Raw genomic sequence first — 22,202 nt, forward strand, 5'->3', positions numbered from 1 at the left:
TGAGCAGCCAGAGATTCAGCTTCCGTTTGATTCAGTTAAAAGTTTGAAAACTTAGCATTAGTGTGTTAGCACAGTCAGAGGTGGTGGGTCTCTCCTAGCGGAGCCGGAATGGCTGTTGTGTGGGCCGAAGACAGAAGCACACGGTGGTTTAGGGTTTAGGAGTTTCACAGTCACAGAGTGACACAGGGCTCAGGGACAAAGGAGAGAGCTATGGGCTTTGGAGCTTAAGACCACAGGAGTAACTCCCAAAGCCGCCTAGCTCCATATCATCATGAGCTAGTACAAACATGACAACATACACACATACACAAACACACACACAGACACACACCCAAGAATAAAGGTTTACTAGCAGCTATTTGATTGTCTTATTGTGTAGTACTGCGTGCAATGGAAGTTCAACCTCGCTGGAAACATTCCATTTCATGCTTGGAAAACAAAAAATTCCTTAATATTTCAAAAGCTGCTATAGTGAGCGTCAGACTATTTCCGTGCCATGAATTAGTCTGTTAAAAGGAGGCCGCAGTGGACATATCTGCAACTACATCTGCGTTTGGCCTTGATGATGCTATTTAGTTCAGCTCCATTTCTCCCAGTCCTCTTTAATCTGGCCATAATCAAGTCTCTGAACCAGACACAGGGTTACCAACCATCTGAGAACATTGTGCAGCGAGGCCAGCCCAAAACGCTCTCTTTATTTACATTTTCTAATTAATCTTATTCTTAGAAATTGCTTGGTATTGCACCAATGTGGCCAATCAATCACAGAAATAAGCCCAGATGCTTTCATAGCACCGACATTTGGAGGCGTTTCACCAGTTCTGAGAAAATTTCATAGAGAGATTCAGAGTGTCACAACACGAGAAACCAGATCAAACACACATGTAAATTTCATGTGTTTTCTCCAAAGTTCCTGGCATTTCTTAGCACCGTTACACATGCTGTCTCTTTGCAATGTTTGCTGAATGTGGAGAGATTCAAAGGGCAGCTGTGGAATCTCAGTCACCTGATACCTGTGTGTTTGGTCAACAGCGCAGAGGTAACCAAGCCTCTCAGTGAGGAGAGTCCGACGGCTCTGTGAGACCCCCCTCCCCCCCCGAGAGTCAACGCTCATGTGACATGCGACCCCATCAGGGTCGTCTGTTGCGTCACCTGCCCCTCACCTCATCCATCTTCTCACTCACTCTTCTCCTCAGCTGCTCACACACACACACACACACACACACAGCTCTTAGAAATGTGGCCAAATTTAAACAAAATCAACCCATTTAAATGGTCTGAGGAGTTTAATACCTTAAAATTCTGATCTGGATAAGATTTTAAGTCTTACTGCGGCTCAAACCTTTGGCGTGTATTTCAATGGGAGAAGCTCTGTGTTTAACTGTGCTCTTTGGACTCTCACAGAATCTTATTATTTTAGGATGTTGCTGATACAAATGTTTCACAGATGTCAACACTTCACTACAGGCATCAAAAACTGATACGACGCTATGTTTAGACATTCATTTAATCTTTCATCCAAGATTACAAAAGTACATTTTGAAATGAGGATTAGAGCACCTCAGTGAACGGGGTGGAAATTTCAGAATAAGACAATTCAACAATTCGACAGTGACGATAAAAATACACCCTCTGTCCAAAAACCAAACAGAGAAAAGACAGAAAAAGAAAAGAGAGAGAATTCCCACTGTCTAAAACATTAAACCTGAACGAGTCAAATATCACTGCTAACTGCCGCTTTGTCTGCCCATGACTTCAAAAAACACTTTAAGTCTCAAAATCTTAGTTGAACTTTCAGACAGTGCATTCTCTGATTTCTGGAACGTTCCAAATCTAGAGGAGAAGGGTTTTGAACCTCTGTGGTAAACTCCTGATGGAGACATCGTTCATTGCATTTAATCTAATTACATAGAGCTTTGGAAAGTTTCTCTCTGTGGACAAACTGGCCAAATGAATGGCTGGATGCCAAAACAGTCCTTAAAGTCGGGCTTAAGGACCATCACTGTGTGGAAGCGGCTTGGAGATCCACTTCTCACATAGCGGTGTTTCCACAATCAGCACTGTCACAGCTGACACTGCTGTTCTCTTGTCGTCTAGTGTAACTGTCTAAAATGACTGAAACTTCCCTCTCAGCATCACGTGTAAAATGACTGAAACTTCTGTTCTCTCCTCTTCTAGTGTAAATGGTTAACACTACAGCCCTTTCATCTGTACGGACCTCTGGCATTGGCTCACAACACAGGATGTAACTCAATCAAATAATCACTGAACATCTAATAGTAACTTCTGTGCTGTTTTTTTGTGTAGGTCGCTCTCATTGTCTTACCATCACCCATTTCATTTTAACAACAGCAGTTTGTTTGAGCAAGAGTGGAATCAGACAAATCTATCTGACTCGAACCAGAGATGCCACGGCAGGCTATTGAATCTGGACCTTAGGTACAGAGAGCTCAGTTCAGTAATGCACTTACAAAAAGACCCATTACGAAACACATGGCTAATTTACCTTAAAAACTGAAGTGTTTTTCAAATTCATCATGGAAACACGACGCAGCTTGGCATTACAACTGGAATATTTCTGCTCCCAGTTTGGCATAAAACATAATAAAGGATTTAAAGTGTGTAGGTGTGAGGGTGGACGGGCGTACACCCAACCTATAGTCCCCATATGTGCAAATATACAGCCTACGCAGCAGTTAAGAAAAGCCGGAACGTTCTGTGAGGGAAACATTTTGACTGAAAACTCAATCAAACGTCTTAAATATCACTGGCTCGCTGATTCTTCTCCAAACATACTCGTATTACTCATTCTGAGACATAACATTGGAAGACATTACTGGAAGGAAATGTTGCATGTACCAAGATAAGATTAAATACTGGAGTAAGAAAGTGAGAACTGGCATATTCATTCAGTGTGGTCTTCTCTGTGACGGACAGGGAACGAGCCACCTCATTACTGACAGAGACGTGTAAATAAATAACTCGTCTCACAACACATTCCAATAACTCCATTGAAAATTTACGCTCGTTTGAGTTATGTCACGTGAAAAAGGCCGCCCAGGCACTGGTGAAAACTGAATGTCTGAGTCAGCATAACCAGAGAAAACTCTAGAAAAAACAAAAGAGCTGTGTCAAAGGTGTACCTTGAAAAAAAAATCATAATTGAACTAGATTGATGACTGTTATTACAGAGTTTCAAGTCAGCGAGGTACAGAGGTGTGTTTAGTTTCATTAGCCAAAATAATTCACATGTGAAAAAGAAAGATGTTGGGAGCAAGGGCAAAAGTCTGATGGTTAATTCTGCTGGTAAAAGATACCATGTGAACTAATGCAATTTTAGTCTTTTTTAACCAGTGTAAACGCCTGAGACTTTTTTTTTGCAGAGTTTGGAATTATGTTTAATACCACAAAGTGGTGAGTATTCGAAAGGCTTATGGAATTTGAAGCGGAGACACACAGCTCAAGGCGCCGGCGCTTACTGGAAGATCTGGCAACTCGCTCTTTTTCCGACTGTGGAAGTCTACTTCAAAAGAGAATGACAGAGAGAGTGAGAAAACAATTTTGGGAAGACTGCAAACGACAGATAAGGCATTTCACACACACACAAACACACATTGACACCTCCACTCCTCCATCTCTCTATTGTTTAACTTTAACTGAGTTGCACTTCATTAGTATTACAAAGTTTATAGCACATTATTGTCAAAGCAACTACATCAAAACATTTTAATTTTAGAATTATTCAATAATCATAAGAAATAATAAAGATGGTCATACTGGAGAAAGTATAAATGTAGTGAAAACAATTACCATAATACTGACAGTGTCTCATAAAGAGATATTGAACAAGCTCAACAGAGACTCCCGAACAAAGCAATGGACTGGGATCAGTGTTTCTGTCAGAATAACAGACTGGGACCAGTGTTTCTGAAGGAAAAACGGACTGGGACCAGTGTTTCTGTCAGAAAAACGGACTGGGACCAGTGTTTCTGTCAGAAAAACGGACTGGGACCAGTGTTTCTGTCGGAAAAACGGACTGGGACCAGTGTTTCTGTCGGAAAAACAGACTGGGACCAGTGTTTCTGACAGAAAAACAGACTGGGACCAGTGTTTCTGACAGAAAAATGGACTGGGACCAGTATGTCTGATAGAATAATGTACTTGGACCAGTGTGTCTGACACAACAACAGACTGGGACCGGTGTTTCCGATTGCTCGAATTTTAAACTCTGGATGTCTTTGACTAGACTGACAAGACTGTTGATAATAACTTATAGTCCATCCAAACCTCACACAGAACTAACTATATCAAAAATCCCTTTTCATTTGAGAGCTTGTATTTAAGGCTCTCTTATTGGTGAGGGAAGCAGTAAAACATTGCAGAAGTCACAAGATTGCTAAAAACACAGCCGTGAGTCACATGATTATTCACACATGCATTTGGATTTCATATTTACGGATTCTTTCCGTCAGCAGGATGAGGTGTAGACATGTTCAAATCACACACTGTACATTTTCAGACCTCAGAGTAAATATTTGCAAATAAAAAACTTGTACTTGCTGGTTAAACTTTCTACTTCTGTTTTATATTTACAACTCTTAGTTTACATACCTGCGGACTCCTGGCAGTTTTCTGTTGCTATATTAAGGATAGTAAAACACTATGAACTTACGGGTTGTTGTGGCCCTTGTATAGTTTCTTACACAGAGCTTTGCTCCTCATGCAGAGTTTGGTTAATGACCAAAGTTTGGTTAACGACCACAGAAATGGTTCAAATTCTCAAAGCTCACCAGCAGGACCAAGAGCGTTAACCATCTCTCCGGAACATTCTGCCTCCTGACAGAGGACAGAAACCAGTCCTTCCTTCACCCATGCTGCCCTGCGGTAAAATTGGAATAGTTCGCCATGCTCGTGTCCTGCGTGAAGGAGTCTTGGCCCTGCTGATCCCCTGGGTCATGACCTCAGACACAAAGCCTAAGATGAAAGGACCGGCTAGTTCTGGTTTGACGGGATTTATTTACCTGCTCTTCTGAATCCGTAAACCCAACAAAAAACCTCTATCCAACCCAGTCAGCCACCTCCAACAGCGAGCAGACGCTCTGCACAGTCTAAATCTAATCCATATCAATCAGAGATTAAATCTCACTCTCCTGTCAGGTGGTGTGTTTTAGTCCCCTACACTGTATCTGTCATACTCATCATTTATCAGCACTGAGCATTCAACCAGTCACAAGCTCCTTACATCATCATTCTCCACATACACACTTGTACAGTTTATGACTTAACCCACTGATGGTCAATTTTCAGCGTTATAGTCATAACATAACTTCCAATTACAATGATGACATTATGTATACAGAACATAGCTTTTGTATTCAATAGCTAAATAAGTCCCTTCCACTCCGCAGACCTTTCCTGGTGACTTTAAAGTTGTACCTCACTCTCAGATTTTGGGGGAAATTACTGAGCGCTAAATCTTCCCCATCTGAGGCGAGGCTCTGAATGTGAGCGGCACTGACAGGGCAGCTGAGTGTTTGGGCGAAGGGGCATTAACGCGGGTAATCCTCCTGAGTCTGCTGCAGCATTAGCCCAAATTCTTGCAGCCCTGATGTGTTTGCACGGGGCCTGTGGGCTGTGGAGGGACGTCTGTAATTGTGAGGCCTAATAGACCCACGTTAGCTTGCACTTGAACAAGGGGGTTTTGAGTTGGTTCAGACGAAAACCATTACACTCAAATTCGTTTTAATAACCAGAGACACACAGTGAAAGAAGACTATTTGTTCAGCTGATGCAGTCCACACCCGGCATGGTCTCCACAAATCACCAGTCGGCACAATGTTTGTATAATGTACAAGTCTTTTAACCTCATGCCCATTCACTGTAGATAAGAAGCCAGTAAATGTTTTCTTTAATCCACAGACTTCACCAGTCCCTGTCCACATTAACAGCAGTAGGTTGATGCTTGTTTTCAACAAAATATGAAATTATGACTGACTACAGCCGTGGACAGATCAGGGATCGGAGCCTCTGATTGTACAAAGTCCAGGATGCACTACGGGATTATACGAGTACGGGATTATATCACTGTCTTCACATTTAAATCAGATTTGGGACCAGCCTGAACGTCCACTGACACTGAGCGACTTTCTTTAACAAGCCTCAGTTTTACATTCAAAGCAAATGTCATCATTTTGTTTCTGCTCGTCCTTCCCTCAGGTCTCAGAAAACCCAACCCTCTTCACTCTCAAAAACCCAAACCTCTTCACTCTAAAAGGGTAAGAGTCCCACTGCTATCACACATTCACACACATACAAATATACACACATATTTTCACATAGACACAGACAGACACACACACACACACACACACACACAGAACTGCTGCCATTTAAATGAATTAAGTAATTTTCACTGAAATGTTGAAAGTAACAAAATGTGGTATACGCATGTTAGTATGCTTGGCGTGATGTTGTAAAACACAAACTTGCTGTCTACCAAGAGAACTTCAAGAATGTTCAAAATTTCCAGAGGAGAGAACAAAACATCAAAGCAACCCAATCTGAAACCTTTTAAGTGCAAAGATGTACACTCACACATACTCACCTGGAATGAAGTTTGCACGGGCTCACCTGTCTGTCTCTTTAGCAGTCAGACACATCCACACACTCACCTGAGAGAAGTTCAGCCCATTCAATGGGTGACACTGCTCCTCCACCCTCTCCACCGCGCCAGTCTTCTTCTTCATCCTCTCCGCCTCCTGGGCCAAGTACAGGTCCAGCACAGGTACTCCCCGTGTCTTAATGTCCGCCTCTGTCAGCGAGTTCACCATCAGCATCACCCACACTGGTCGCTTGCGTTCCCAGTTGCCGGCGATGGCATTGAAGAGGTAATCCGCGTACAGACCCTTCCCCCGCTGGTCAGGCGTCATCCAGGAGGGCATCATGAGCTTGACGTACTCCAGGTGTCGTTTGAGACGGCGGTAAATGTCCCTGGGCAGCACGTCCTGCAGGTTCTCCCCCTGCGGCAGCAGCTGGCAGCTCGTCAGGGCCGAGATGGTGTAGGGGTCCGTGAGATCCAGCTCGAAATATACGATGTGGCTCTCCTGGAACGCCCGCTTGGAGTTCTCCGGGATGTAGTCCCAAACCCGCGTGTAGGGAACGTGGATGGTTCCATAGAAATAGGAAGGGGGGTCACGTTTGATGGTCCACAAGAAGGAGTTCAGGTCACTTTGCTTTTTCCCCCCCAGAAAGGGAAGAAAAGAGAATGGACAGATTAGATGGCACTGAAGTAGATACAGGGTTATTCTTGAATGAAACTTTAGACACACTGGGTTAAAAAGCGAATGACTGAACAGAGACACTGGTATTGATTGAAGCATGTTCTGGCAGACTGGACAACATTAATGAACACTGGTATTCGTACCTCATAAAAATTTGCTTAGATTAATACAGTCTGATCTTGCAACATCAGATAAATAAAGAGATAGGCCATATATACTTTAAACGTTGAAAACTTTGTAGGGGGCAGATTTGGAGGGGAGATAATATGTTCACGTTTTTAAACGTATTCTACAAAAGCGTGAGGAATGATATTCACCCAGTCCATATACAAAACCATCAGTTCATCATTCACAGTCTTACGCGTTAGCGGCGAGTTTCAGGAAATTGTTGCGAAATGTTGATTGAAAAGTTGTTAATTAAGCTTGCTACAGACTGTTAATATCTTATTAAGACGACCATTAGGTTGCCGCAGCAGTAAACGCAATACACGTCGGCACACAACAAGCTCACTGACAACCTCTTGGTCTTCAGAATATTCTTCCCTCGCTTATTTACCAACGACAGAAAATTTGATTAAAACAGGGAATTAAAAAAGTAGCCTACATTATGGAATCACAAGTCAGAAGATTATCAGAAATATCACTGCCGCGAATCATGACACTAAGAATAAAATAATAGGCTACAATTACGTAAAAGAATGACACTTGCAAATTATGATATTATAAAGTTGAACAATGCACTTTTAAGTTAAGCAGTTCGGAAAGACTTACTTCTCGATTAAGTTCGCAGTTTGAGGAGTCTTTGAGGCTCCATTGGTTGGCTCTCACCAGGAGTATGAGCCATGCTTGGACAAATGCGCCCCGAGTCATCAGCATCGTAACTATTAACGTGGTAGATGTTATCACTGTTCGTCTTAAACGACGCTCGTCCTTTCAAACAAGTAGTTACAAATCACACTAAATCCCAAAACTTCAGTCCCGCAAGAAAACCACAGACCTTCCGACCTGTTTCCGCCATTCTGCCACGGAATGTGAAGAGGCAGTGACCTGTGTGGCTCCTTTTAAATGGGGGCATTTACGTTTAAGTCCTTGGGTCGTGTAATAATTACGACATACTGTTTATTTCAATATATTGTATTTTTATGAGACTGATGCACTACCTGGTAAACAGTGGAGTAAACATATTTCATATAAACAAGTGACACGCGCCACAACTGAGGACGACTCGTTTAATGTTACCTCTCAAATAGTTGCCCACTCATAAACAGAACCTTTCAAACTAAACGAAACATGTTTTCTAAGTCGTAGGCTACTACTTCGGCAAAAAGTTACACATACATGTGACTGCGACAAAGACTGAACAAACTCTACAAACAACCTCTGACAAAACAAAGTCTAAGATGTTGCTGCTGCTTGACAACTTCGCTGAGTTCGAACTTTTCGAAAACGTGAACCGGAAAAAAGTTTTATCTTATTAAACCGTGTTCTGGTTGTACGCTTTCTGCATGACTTCCATATAAGAGTAGACGTATTTTCCAAAAGATCCCGTTTTACTCCAGCCCTCGGAGAAACTTAAACAGTCCCCTGTAATGAGTAACTAAAGTGCCCGAGCATCACTTTCAGAGGGGGACTTACCTTCCCCCAGCCCTTTTAGCCCCCACCCCTTACACACTCCCATACTGGGCAATAATCTGATTAACGCATCTCGTACCCGCGGGCTTTCGGAGGAGGAGCACGAACGCGCACAGTAGCTGGAGTAACTGCGGACAGCTCCTCTGCACATACCCATGAAAGATTCCTTTAGATGATGCCCAGTACGATGTAAGCTGGTAACATGCTTTTACGGTGTTTTGTTTGTACAGAAAAATTCAAGAACATTTTAAATAAATTATTAAATATCTTTATGTCTAATGTAAACCAAATATTTAATTAACCATGCAGAAGTGTCTTGATCACGGAAGTAGTGCTGATGCTTTTGCGAATGTATGTCATTTTATGGACATTTCTTTGGGCGTTGTGACCAGTCTACCCCAATACTAGTTAGACGTTGTTGACTTATTATCGAAGCTGTATAGACGTTGCTACGCGGGGTGCTGGACATCCTGTTGTTACATTATTCTCCGCTAATGTGCAACAAACCACGTATCATTTACATAAAAAAGAACCTATTGACAAGAACCTATTGACACTCTGCGTTACTGCAGTAAATAGCAACTTTCACACGGTGTAGCTAATACATGTTGATGAACTCGCGCAGACGTCTGTGTAAACAAAACGTTTGTAGGGGCGTGGAGAGTGTTTAAAACAACCTCGGGGAACAGATACTGTATTTGACAAGAAATTGATTTAAAAAATAGCAAAACTATACGGCTGCTAGAGTCACTGATATGTTTAATCTCGTTATGACTCGAGAGGAAAAATCTGCTAAAGTAATTCATACATTCGGAAAATTATCCTTATCCCAGTATACTCGGTCGTATCCGATAATGGGATAATGTTGTGTCTCAGGTTATTACAACTACAGTACCCCTATTCAATCAAGGAATAGCCAACATGTGTATTTGTTTTTCCTGCGTCGTGAAATCTTCCTGACACTTGTTGACTTCGGTAAATCCATTTCTCAAGACGTTAAAAGGATGTTACAGCCTACCAAAATATATTCAACATTTGTCTTTCCAAAAATTGTTAGATGTGCACCTTTCAAATAATTAAATGCGGTACTGTTCAGACATTCTTGCTCAAGTACAAATTTAAATACTTAATATTCGAATAGCCTACTTTTTGACATTTTTGACAGCCGATTTTTATAAAACTCGCATTTGCAGGGCTCCTTGCTCAAAAAGCCACTTATCTGTACCATTGAAAATGGCGCCATCTGGTGGTGACAGGCAGCGGAACTTTAAAATACATCCGTGCTGCAGATCAGATGAATTGTTTGGTGAGAACATCGAACCTCATGTAAGACCCACTCTTTGGAACAGATTCGTGCTTAACTGGGTCGTACGACAGGGATGTTATGATTCACCGAATAGCATCGATGCACCGGCATAGAAGTTCTAGAGCCTATCCCAGTATTCGTTGGCTGAAAGGCGGGGAATCACCCTGGACAGGCCGCCAGTCCAACGCAGGTGCGCACAGCAATGGGCTAATAACAGTCAACAAAGAGCAAGAAAGGGTAGACTAATGTGTCAAAAAAGAAAAAAAAACAGGTTGCAGTAACGTCCGCCTCCTAAGAAAATAGACTAATTATCTTACTAAATTGACAAGTGTTACATTTATCCCAGTTAAGTAATTCTTTTTAGTCTTTCTATTACAAACAAAAGGATCTGAATTTAGTTCAAACGCTGTAGTGTCTCGACCATCAGCCCTCTGCAGCTCCATAGACAGGAAGCTCGAGTTTGAGAACCCGAGATGGAAAGCATGAGTTCGAAATCGAACAGCTCGAGTTCGAAAACGCTCGAGTCCGAACTCGGACAGCTCGAGTTTGAAAGCACGACTTCGAACTTGGACAGCTCGAGTTCGACAGTTCATGCAGTCGCTCAACTCATGTTCTGGGTCGTTCTGTTGATTCAGTGGATACACCACTCCAGTATCCCATAAGGCTTAGCTGGCAGCCACAAGCTTTGACAGTTCGGAAAAAAGGAAGAAAGAGGCTAAAAGACACGCAGGCTCGCTTTTGTGTGACAAAATAGAAACTTTCGCGTAGCTAATAAATGCAACATATTGGTTTATGTTACCTGATTAAAAATTTGAGATTAGATTTTTCCCCCTAGCAATTAGAAAGCAGTGAGGAAACGTACTGGAAATGCAAAAGAATCAAAACTTGAAAACCCTAAAAAAAAAAAAAAAAAAAAACCTGAGAAAGTTTCTCAAACTGTTTCGAAAGAATCAGTTCACTGAAATGAATCGAAATGCCCACCACTATGTCAGTAACAAACTCTTGTCAAGTCTCTCAGCTAAATCTTGTGCGAGTTGGAGGCATGTCTGGGCAAGTCACAGATTATCATTGAGGAGGAAGAGCTACACGTTCCACTGAATTGCTACAAATCAAATGTTTCAAGTTTCAAGTTTATTTAGAGCCCAATATCACTGTTTACAGTCTCAAAGGGCTTTACAGGCTACAACAGTCAAAATCAAAACAGGACGGCACCCCCTGACTTAATCCTCATGGCGGGCAAGAAAAAACTCCCCAAAAACCCAAAAGGGAAATGGGAAAATGGGAGAAATCTTGAGAAGGACCACAGAGAGAGGAGACCCCTCCTTGGCCAGACAGGTATGTAATAGGTGCCGACTCAGTGGGCAGTTACAATTGAAAGTAAATTGGAGCATGAACAAAGGGGATGGCGATGCTGACAGGAGGCTGACAGGGGGATGAAAAAAGAAACAGCATAAATGAAATACTTACTGACTTGCAGTCCTAGAGAAACAAATATATGAAGTAAAATGGCACTCTTTTAGTTAATTTATGATTTAATGTACCAAATCATTGGCAATGCATCAATATATGTATTGCATCGGCCTCAGTGATGGAGATGCACATCCCTACTCTCAGCTCACACTGTGTTAACACTACTAGCTGTTTAGTGACAGAGGAAGGCTGTTCTGCTCTGCCCTCTGCTCTGTTCAAACCCCTCACACCTGAGAGAGCTGGATCTAAGCTACAATCACCCAGGAGACTCAGGAGTGAAGCTGCTCTCTGACAGAGAGAAGGATCCTCACCGTTGACTGGACACACTAAGGTAAGTGGGGTGTATGAGAGATAAAGTATTGGAGTGAGTGTGTTTATGTAAAAGTAAGAGAAAGTGTATTTGCAGGCTTGTGTGTTTCAGTGTGTATGAGAAAAAGAGAGAAAAATATATGCTGTGTTTGTTCTCTCATTTATGCTTGTCTATGAAACATGCTGTGTGAGGGGGGAGGACAGAGAGCGTGTTTTTAGGAGTGTTTGTCCATAAATGTTTGTGTGTCATGTTAAGCAGAAGTGATTGTATGTGTGTGTATGAGAGAGGTGTGTGTGTGTATGTGTGTGTATGAGAGAGAGAAGTGTGTGGAAGCCAGAGAGAAATTGCTCTTCTCTCTCATTCCATGCAGTTGTGATTGTGAATGTGAGAGAGAAATGTTGTTTGTGTGTGTGTGAGTTAAAGGGAGAGACATTATATTTCAGTGCGTGTGTGTGAGTTATAGTGAGAAACAGTATATTTTGGTGTGTGTGTGTGTGTGTGTTCGTGTAATTATCTGTGTGTGTATGTATTTGTATGAGAGTGTGTTCGTGTATTTACGTGCGTGTGCTGATATGTATAACAGAGAGAGTTTGTGTGTGTTTGTGTTTTGTGTGTGGATGTCTGTTAGAGAGGAGTGAGGAAACGTATTGGAAATGCAAAAGAATCAAAACTTGAAAACCCTAAAAAAAAACCTGAGTAAGTTTCTCGAACTGTTTGAAAGAATCGGTTCACTGAAATGAATTGAAATGCCCACCACTATGTGTGTGTATTTATATGTGATATTTGACAGATATTTGTGTGTACAGGAGTGTATGAATGTTTTTTGTCTGTCTTAGTGTATATGTGTAGTTTGTTTGTATAATTTTCTGTTGTGTGTATGTTTGTGTATGCTTATGTGTATATGTATGTGTGTATGAGAATTATCCACTTCCTGTTGTGTGTTTGTGTAGTGTGGATCATGAAGCTGAGATCAGGACCAAATCAGGATTGAGACAAATGTGAGTTTACACACACATATGCACACGCACGCGCATACACATACACTCACACACACACACAGTTGAGAGTGTGTGATATGTTGTCTCCTCTAATTTTTGTTCTTCTCTGTAGATGCCTCTGATCTCACACTGGACCCACAGTAAACACACACATCTCCCTGTCTGAGGGGAAGAGAGAGGTGACATGGGTGATAAAGAACCAGTCATATCCTGATCATCCAGAGAAGTTTGAGAAATATCCTCAGGTCATGTGTAGAGAGAGTCTGACTGGAAACTGTTACTGGCAGACTGAGTGGAGTGGAGTTAATGTTGTAGCAGTGACATATAAAGGAATCAGGAAGAAAGGAGAGATTGTTAAATTGAGATTAGTTGAGTCTTTCATTTATTTATCCACACAATGGGGAAATTTGACCTTTTAACCCATCCAAGGTAGCGGTGAACAGACAGACGGAGAGCAGTGGGCAGCCACAACCACTGCGCTCAGGGAGCAGTTGGGGGTTAGGTGCCTTGCTCAGGGGCACTTCAGCCGTGCATACTGAGGCTTGCGTACGCGCGCATCCGTGTGCGTGCACATGTGTATGTGTGTGATGGGGGGGGTCAGTGTGCTCTTATTGATGAGTCCAGCCGGGGGTCTATGGAAAAACATTAGAGGGATCCTGCTTGGAGGAGACACTCATAAATCTCCCTGTTACAGCTGGACATGTTCAGAGGACTAATGACATGTATGCACACCTACAAAGGCCCACAACCACATACACTTGAGCCAATACTGATAACTTTTCCATGTCTTTTTTTAAGGGCAACATTTTGCCTTTTTCACTTTCACTTTTTTAATATTTTGAAATATTAACCATGACTTCTGCTGGCTGACTTAGTCAAAAATCATTTTGCATCTTGTCATAGAAACCAACTGTAAAAATGCTGCTTCATCCCACCTCCTGAGACAACAACAACAACAACAGCCTTTATTTTCCTTTCTTTGTTAAAGTCTCATTGAAATTAAACAACAACAAAAAAAGTGCATCAAACAAACAAGCAAACAAAAACAGATAAATACATAAACATAGACATATAGACAGACAGAAAGAAAGAAGACATACAAACAGAAAGAGAGAAGAGAAGAGAAGAGAGAACTAAAAGACCATTCTATTAAAACATTACAGAGGCACTAGCCAATTGAGTCACCTTCCGGTTCCTTTATAAGTGATGTGAGTTCACTCAGCAAAATCACCTATGCTAGTTTAAATTGAAGACACAATAAACCAGATTAGAAACAATATGAGGATTCTTACACTAACCACAAGTAAACCTCTAATTTATTGTTTTTAACCCCTCTGACTTTTAGAAAAAATCACGGGAAGTCAGTACAGAGCCACCAACAAATTCCCAGTAAGTGTTAAAATTTGACTGTATTAAAATAAACGGTAGATTATAAATGAGCACATTCAAGCTGTTAGTGCTTACATAAATCAACATTGTTCACTATATGATGATCAAGAGGTTGTCTTATTCTCCAGTATGGTCATGAAACATTGTATTAATCATGTGAGGTAGAACGAATGCACTCAGTAAAGGTAAACGCCATAATGCAACATGACCACACATTCTAGAAACCTCGCATTAAAAGGTGATTCTTCTACAATAGTAATTTTTGTGTCCCTGGAAAAAATAAGACAAAAAAACATTTCTACATTTTTATTTTTGTCACACTTACTGCACACCAGGAGGAACTCTTTTATGTATGGTTTTTACCATATTGCCTTTGTCCCTAAGCCAGACTATGGACCTTCAACCCTGCTTCATTTTGATTTTAATACTGAAATAATGTTGAGTTCAAATACAAATTAGACATTAATGCCTATTTTAATGAAATAGATTATGTATTGTAATATTTCTTCATATTTCTTGTATTTTTCATAAAAAAGAACCCCTGTCCCTTGGGTTCACTGCCATTTCCACCACACTCTACAAAATAGTATTCTGGGATCATGTGTTCAGGTTTGTATACTTGGTAACCATAGCAACAGCCACTGAATGTGGCATAGAGAAAAGAGTGACCTCCCTAGGGGGTAATAAAAAGAGGAAAAATCAAGGTAACTATGAGTTAAATTTAGTGTATGTCTATTGGGTGTCATTTCCAAACAGCACAGATTTTTTTAGATTAATATAAAGACACTGTCTCACTATCTAAGCCGCTTACCCTGATTAGGGTTGCAGGGGGTGCTGGAGCCTACCCAGCGCTCATAGGGTGAAAGGCAGGGAAACACCCTGAACAGGTAGCCAGTCCATCGCAGGGCAGACACACAGACAAACACACTCACATTCATACTTAGGGGCAATTTAGTGTCTCCAATTCACCTAACCTGCATGTCTTTGGACTGTGGGAGGAAACCCACGCAGACACGGGGAGAACATGCAAACTCCACACAGAAAGGACCCTGGCCACCCGGCCAGTAATCAAACCCGAGACCTTCTTGCTGTGAGGCAACAGCGCTACCCACTGCACCACCGTGCCACCCAATATAAAGATAACTGGACCAATTCATTTAATATTATGTATTTTGTGTGTGTGTGTGAGTGTGTGTGTGTGTATATATATATATATATATATATATATATATATATACACACACACACACACACATACATATACATATATATAATGCTAACTGTAAAACTGACATTAGCAGGCTAACATATCATGAGATTTTAAAAGAAATATAACAAAATGTAATTTCCACAACAGGAAATATGTATTAGTTATTTAACAAAATCATCACAGCCACTATCAGGATGTGTTTCTACAGAATGGAGAAATAAACCATAGCGATGCACTTTGAGACTTTAAACAGTGATAATGGGCTCTATAAATAAACTTAGAGCTTGAAACTGTTGTGGGCCAATTGTACTTAGCATCTCTAACACAATGAGAAACTATTTTACAGCAGCAGTGTTTTCACAGTCTCTCATTTCTCATCTCAAATTCAACGAAACCTTGTCATCTGAATAGTGAGGAAATTATACAGCGTGGAATCTGGAATGACTGGAAATTTGTTTTCAAACGTTGTGACACGTTTAAAAGCTGCACATTCTGGTCCATGTCCAGAGAGTAATAATTAAAATAAATAGCCACAAATACAACTAAATATACTACAATTATGACCTACATTTAAGAAGTATGATTTAACATTTTGCAGTCGCACATCAGAATGCTAGGTTATACAATTTAATATCTGAAAATTACAACCTAGTTTAGTCTTTTCTGTTGCGTTCGAAGATGGCACTAGCGATCTGTGAGTAGCAACGTTGCAATGGTGAAAAAGAACAATGCTTTTATACAGCACGTGCTTAACATGATGTAAAACTGGTGTGCGATGAGTGTTCACAAAGCTTCCAAACAAAATCAAAGCTATGCGAAGTTCTAGAATTCGGTAATTAATTTTGTGCTAAATGGCAGTACCGTAAGTTGTAATGTAGGCTATGCCAAATCTGTGTGTGTATCTGTAACGTGGGCTAAGCACAGATGATTTTGCAATACATTAGGTACATCTTTTTCATTTTTTTTCTCAGAGAAGTTAAAGTGCACAGCACATAGACAAAAAACAAAACAAAACAAAACCAAACAAAACAAACAAACAAAAACTTTGTGTAACTGCCATCATCTTGAATGGTATTGTGCAGTTTAGAGACAAGTCATTGAAGACCAGAGTTGTGCAAGTTACTGAAAATTAGTAATTAGTTAGTAACTAGCAAGGCTGTGGAGTCGCTGCACAAAACCTTCAACTTCAACTCCGACTCCTCAGTTTATGGTACCATCGACTCTGAGTCCGACTCAACTAACCCAAACTTGCTTACGACTCTGACTCCGACTCCAAAGCACTGCTTTATTATAAAGCAGTGCTGTGGAGTTGGCTGTGGAGTCAGTACACAAAACTTTAGACTCTGACTCCGACTCCTCAATTTATGGTACCTCTGACTGCGACTCCAGTAACCCAGTTTTGCCCCTTGACTCCGACTCCATGACTCCGACTCCATAGCCCTGGTTAATAGTTACTTCTTTCAAAAGTAATTGAATTAGGCCTACTTGTCCAATTACTGCATATAAAAGTAATTAGTTACTAGGGAAAGTGTTTGCTTCAATTCTGTTATTAATGCATACATAGCTATATTATTTTAGTCTTGCACTAGCACTGGGGTATTTCACGATTAGCTTTGTAGAAGCATGTTGTTTTACTAGTTGCTTCAGAAGATTAGAATTACTGTTCTTTGATGTGGATAAAGTTCTCACATCAGCACATAGACCACAACTCTCTCGTATATTTTTTCCATCTCAAGGAGAGAGAACTAATCTCCATACTAATGTCCATTTTTCCAGGGCAGCAAGCTCACATTGCCCGAACTGGGCCAGAGCCATGTAGAGAAAAGCGGTTTCTCAAAACGAAATATGTATATGACTGCTGTTCATGGGAGTTCAGACTAGCAAGTTCAACTCGGGATTTTGGACTCCCAATGATGTGGAAGGATGCAGTACGCTCAAACTGCATTTGAAACAGCAGTGTTCTCGCTGGCTAGAGCTAGCTAGCTTGGTCCGCTAGTAGATATCATATTTCCGAACATTTTGGACCTTCAAGGAGGCGCTACTGACCCATATTCAAATTCTGAAATATTAATTTCTCGCCTGAAAAATCTTAAAACCTACATTTGGGGACTGAACAGCAGTCATAATATGACACTTACAGTTATGTGGTAGCTTGTCTGCTGCCATTGCTACCACATTTGTGAAATTTAGGTGAAATGCACTCTGGGGAACTTGACTCCCCAAGTCCACAAGTCACCTATTGATGCATCCTTGATAAAACCCACGAATTGAGAACACATCCGGGTATTTGATCTGTTCTTGGCTAGATGTGAACTTTGAAATGGAATAGTACTTCGGCCGTGTATGATGACATACAACAAGTCCATGAGAACACAAGTACAGAGAAGAACGCATATTGAGAAGTGGCTTTTGAATTGGAACAGTACTTCGGCCACGACAGATGACGTTTCACAAGTCCATACTAGTACAGAGAAGAATGCATACTGAGCAACGGCTAAAAAGTCGTAGTCAATAAATGCATTGGTTTACAATATTTATATAGCACGCAGACATCAATATGTTTTTGTTTTTTGTTTAAATAAAATCCGGTAATATTTGAGGATTAGTGATTTAATCACGGTGCCGGCTTGTGAGCTGGAAACAGGGCAAAAACCTTACCTTGAAATCTATCATTAATTTCAACCTGTCCCATTAATCCACCTAGATTAACAATAAAACTAACAATTTACAGAATAATTAACACCAATCGCATAGAGTAAATGATTACCAATGTCATTTCGTGATAGTATTATTTCTCTTTACTGAACTGTGAAGCATTTGGTATACCCACACGTTCTTGTAATTTGTGGATAATTGCACTTTCCACTCTCTGCCTGATGTCACACGTTCTTGTAATTTGTGGATAATTGCACTTTCCACTCTCTGCCTGATGTCAGGGAATATTAATGTCAAATGCGCTCGTCTGATTTTCAAGATTCTGCCGTTTAAATGCTCGCGAAACACCGTGGATTGTCTAAAGCTTGTGTGCTGTAGCAAGCTACAGCGTGAAATTGTTTAACAAGGATGGCAATTATCTGAACAATTACAGCAAAAGTAATCCCTTAATGTGTTTCACATTGTAGCTTTCTTGTGTTATACTGTAAAACCTGATGAGTTAGTTCAACTCATACTGTTTGAGGAAACCAATTGCCTTAAACCATTTAAATTTATCAGCTCAAACAATTTAAGAATGAAAAATTCTTTGATTTGCATACAAGTAATGCAAGTGTTTATTGTTCAGGCAGCTTGGGTAAATAAAGTTAATAGTACCAATTCCACTGAGTTCACTTAACTTAAAATTAAGTAGTATTTTACACTTATATGTATCCTTTCTCCAAACTTATTAAAATGTGTATATAGAATTTATCTGTATTAAGTAAGACTAACTGAAATGGATCTTCTTTACACAAATGTTAGCATAGTTAACAAATGTTCATAGCTCTTGAAAGGTAGTGTACTTTGCTTTTGTTTTTCTTTAACCTATTGTTTTCCGAAAAGAAAAAACACCTGTTTAAAGTTCTGAAGACTTCAGAGAAACAATGCAAACACACATTGTAGTAAAAGGTAAATCAAACTAGAACTCTGTGATTTGCACAGTACCTGTTTAAACACACAGAAATAAGAACTGAAAACAATTTTTGGCATGCAAGCCAAACAATAATTATTAAGACAAGGTTGACCTTCAACAACAAAACCTGTAGACAACACTCAAGCTCATTTCCCAAGGCCTGTAACTTTGGTTTCAGCTGCTTTCTCCCATCATCAAGATTTAAGAGGACCACTTGTATGAACTCGAAGCAGCCACTTGGCTTCTCAGGGTAGCTCAAATGGAGAACGTAGATCAGTCCAAGCAAAATCACTAGTGAATCTGTCCAAGATCCGGGGGACATTACAACCTGATCCTCGATTGACACATGGTGAGTTTCAAAAGGAACTCCTGCAGGCACCTCCTCTTCCACTGCTACTAGAGCCACTGCTCCCTTCTGGGTTGTCTCCAACTCCTCCTGAAAAGTTCAGTGTGTGTGAGTGTAGTTGTACAAGTCATCAAGCTTATAAAAAGGTTTATGATGAGAAAGAAAACATCATTACACCAATGCTTCCAGATTTTTACATGCAAGTCGAAGCAGTATAACTTTGCCTGACTGTAAATTATAGTTTTGATGAACAACAGCAGCCAGCCTTAATGAAAATGAACCCACAGTATAACTAGAGGGCTAAATCACAGTGTAAACCTCTAACTATTTAATTCATCTCTTTGTCTCATCTCAGTCTTATTGTTTACTTAAGGCTACCCCAGAACAAAGACAAGCGCCATCTCCACACCAGTCTTGCAATTATTACAATGATGTTATAACATTCAACAGTCAATTTTCAGTTAAGCACAGGGGAACATAGCATTTTAACATTAACACTCACTTGCTCACTCACTCACTATCTAAGCTGCTTATCCTATTTAGGGTTGCGGGGGGTGCTGGAGCCTATCTTACCATTTACAATTAAGATGATATTACCTTCCCAGACCGTTATCTCTTGATGTGATCTTACATATTAACACCTCATCTTCTGTACTGGTGGTGTTGGCTATACTTTTAGTCTCACTCCTCTGTGTAGAACACACTGTAATTTGTGCATTTGTCCTTACCTAACTCTTATTTGTAAACATAATAAATCCACATTTCACTTCATTCATTCATCTCACTTTTCATTTGACGTTACTTGTCTACAATGGAGTATTAGGGCCATATTGACATCAAAAAAGAATAAATAAATTCTGAGATTTCAAGGTCGTAATATTAAAGTAAGTAAAGTCTCCGTGATTGCACACACACACTGTGAACAGTGAATTTGTCTCTGCATTTAATCCAACACACCAGTAGTGAACACACAACAGACACAGGAGCAGTGGGTAACATTCCTCTGCGCCCAGGGAGCATTAGGGTTAAGTGCCTTGCTTAAGAGCACACGTGGATGTTGGGCCTGGGAATCGAACCAGCAACCCTCCAGTCACAAGTCCGGTTCGCTAACCTTTAGACCATGAAGTTATTTTCACAAGAATAAAGTTGTAATTTTGCAAGAAAAGTCATAATATTACAAGAATAAAGTTGTAATTTAAGGCTATGTGCTATTTTAGAGGGGAAATACCAGAGGAGCCTGCCACCTGCATTAAAATGAGGAACGTGGAGCATCTTGTGAAGTTATACTTTAGAATAGGCTAGGTTTCCCAAATAACAAAATGCTGAATCTTTTGGCACATCAGCACTACACTGTGGCAGGCTGCTCTTCTTGCAAAATGACTGCCTTCTTGTAAAATTACGGCTTTATTCTTGTAATATTATGACTTTGTTCTTGTAAAATTACGACTTTATTCACGTAATATCACCAATTTATTCTTGTGATATTACAACCTTATTCTTGAAATCTAAGGGGTTTTTTCACACTTACATGTGAGAGTGTGTGAGAGTATTTCAGAGTGTGTGTGTTTATATATTTTGTCTGACACAGAGACAGAAAGGAGTGTACTTCCACTTCTTTAGTCATTTTGTAATCATCACCGCACGATCCACACGAAAACACAGCACAGATACTGAATCAGAAATACACACACACATGCACAAACTTAAGAGGGAGAGAGAGAGAAAATGTGTGTGAAAGAGAGGCAGAGAGACAGTGTGTGTGTGAGAGAGACAGAGGCAGAGAGACAGTGTGTGTGTGAGAGAGAGAGGGAAAGAGAAAGTGGATGTGTGAGAGAGAGAGAGGCAGAGAGACAGTGTGTGTGTGTGTGAGAGAGAGAGAGGCAGAGAGACAGCGTGTGTGTGAGAGAGAGAGAGGCAGAGCGACAGTGTGTGTGTGTGAGAGAGAGAGGGAAAGAGAAAGTGGATGTGTGAGAGAGAGAGAGAGGCAGAGAGACAGTGTGTGTGTGAGAGAGAGAGGGAAAGAGAAAGTGGATGTGTGAGAGAGAGAGAGAGGCAGAGAGACAGTGTGTGTGAGAGAGAGAGAGGCAGAGAGACAGTGTGTGTGTGAGAGAGAGAGGGAAAGAGAGAGTGTATGTGTGAGAGAGGGAGAGAGACAGTGTGTGTGTGTGAGAGAGAGGCAGAGAGACAGTGTGTGTGTGAGAGAGAGAGTGTGTGTACTGCATGTGTGAGAGAATGTGTGAGTGAGAGTGTGTCTATGTGAGAGAGAGAGAGAGAGAGAGAGAGAGAGACAGATTGTGTGTTCAACATCAGGAACACTTTCAATGTTTTTATATTTAATGATATTTTATTTGTGTTTTTCTCTCTGACGTGCATGTTTATATTGTGTTTGTAACAAAATAAAAACAAATAAACAAGAGTTTAAAACTTAATGGACAAGAATAAAAAAAATAAAAAACATTAGTACAGATTACTGATACATAAATAAAACCCCGCTTTTATTTATATACTTCAATTAAGTGTTTTAATTATGTACTTTAATTATCTACTTTAATTATCTACTTTAATTATGTACTTCACCCACACACATTTGTTTTTGTCTGTGTGTGTGTGTGCACGTGTGTGTGTAAGAGTATTTCAGAGTTCGTGTGTGTATG

General features: G+C 40.5%; 1 protein-coding gene across 1 annotated transcript in view; it reads right to left on the reverse strand.

The window, feature by feature from the left end:
* The window catches only part of trabd2a (TraB domain containing 2A), a 47,626-nt gene extending 39,470 nt beyond the window's left edge, over positions 1-8,156 (reverse strand). Inside the window, exons 1-2 of the mRNA XM_030785282.1 lie at positions 8,052-8,156; positions 6,672-7,232 (exon numbers count right to left, since the gene is read on the reverse strand). Of these exons, the coding sequence (XP_030641142.1) occupies positions 6,672-7,232; positions 8,052-8,156 (666 nt within the window). The remainder of the gene's footprint in view (positions 1-6,671; positions 7,233-8,051) is intronic.
* Between the last annotated feature and the right edge of the window lie 14,046 nt (positions 8,157-22,202).

This window comes from Chanos chanos, chromosome 9 (assembly GCF_902362185.1).
Source record: "Chanos chanos chromosome 9, fChaCha1.1, whole genome shotgun sequence".
NCBI classification, from domain to species: Eukaryota; Metazoa; Chordata; class Actinopteri; order Gonorynchiformes; family Chanidae; genus Chanos; species Chanos chanos.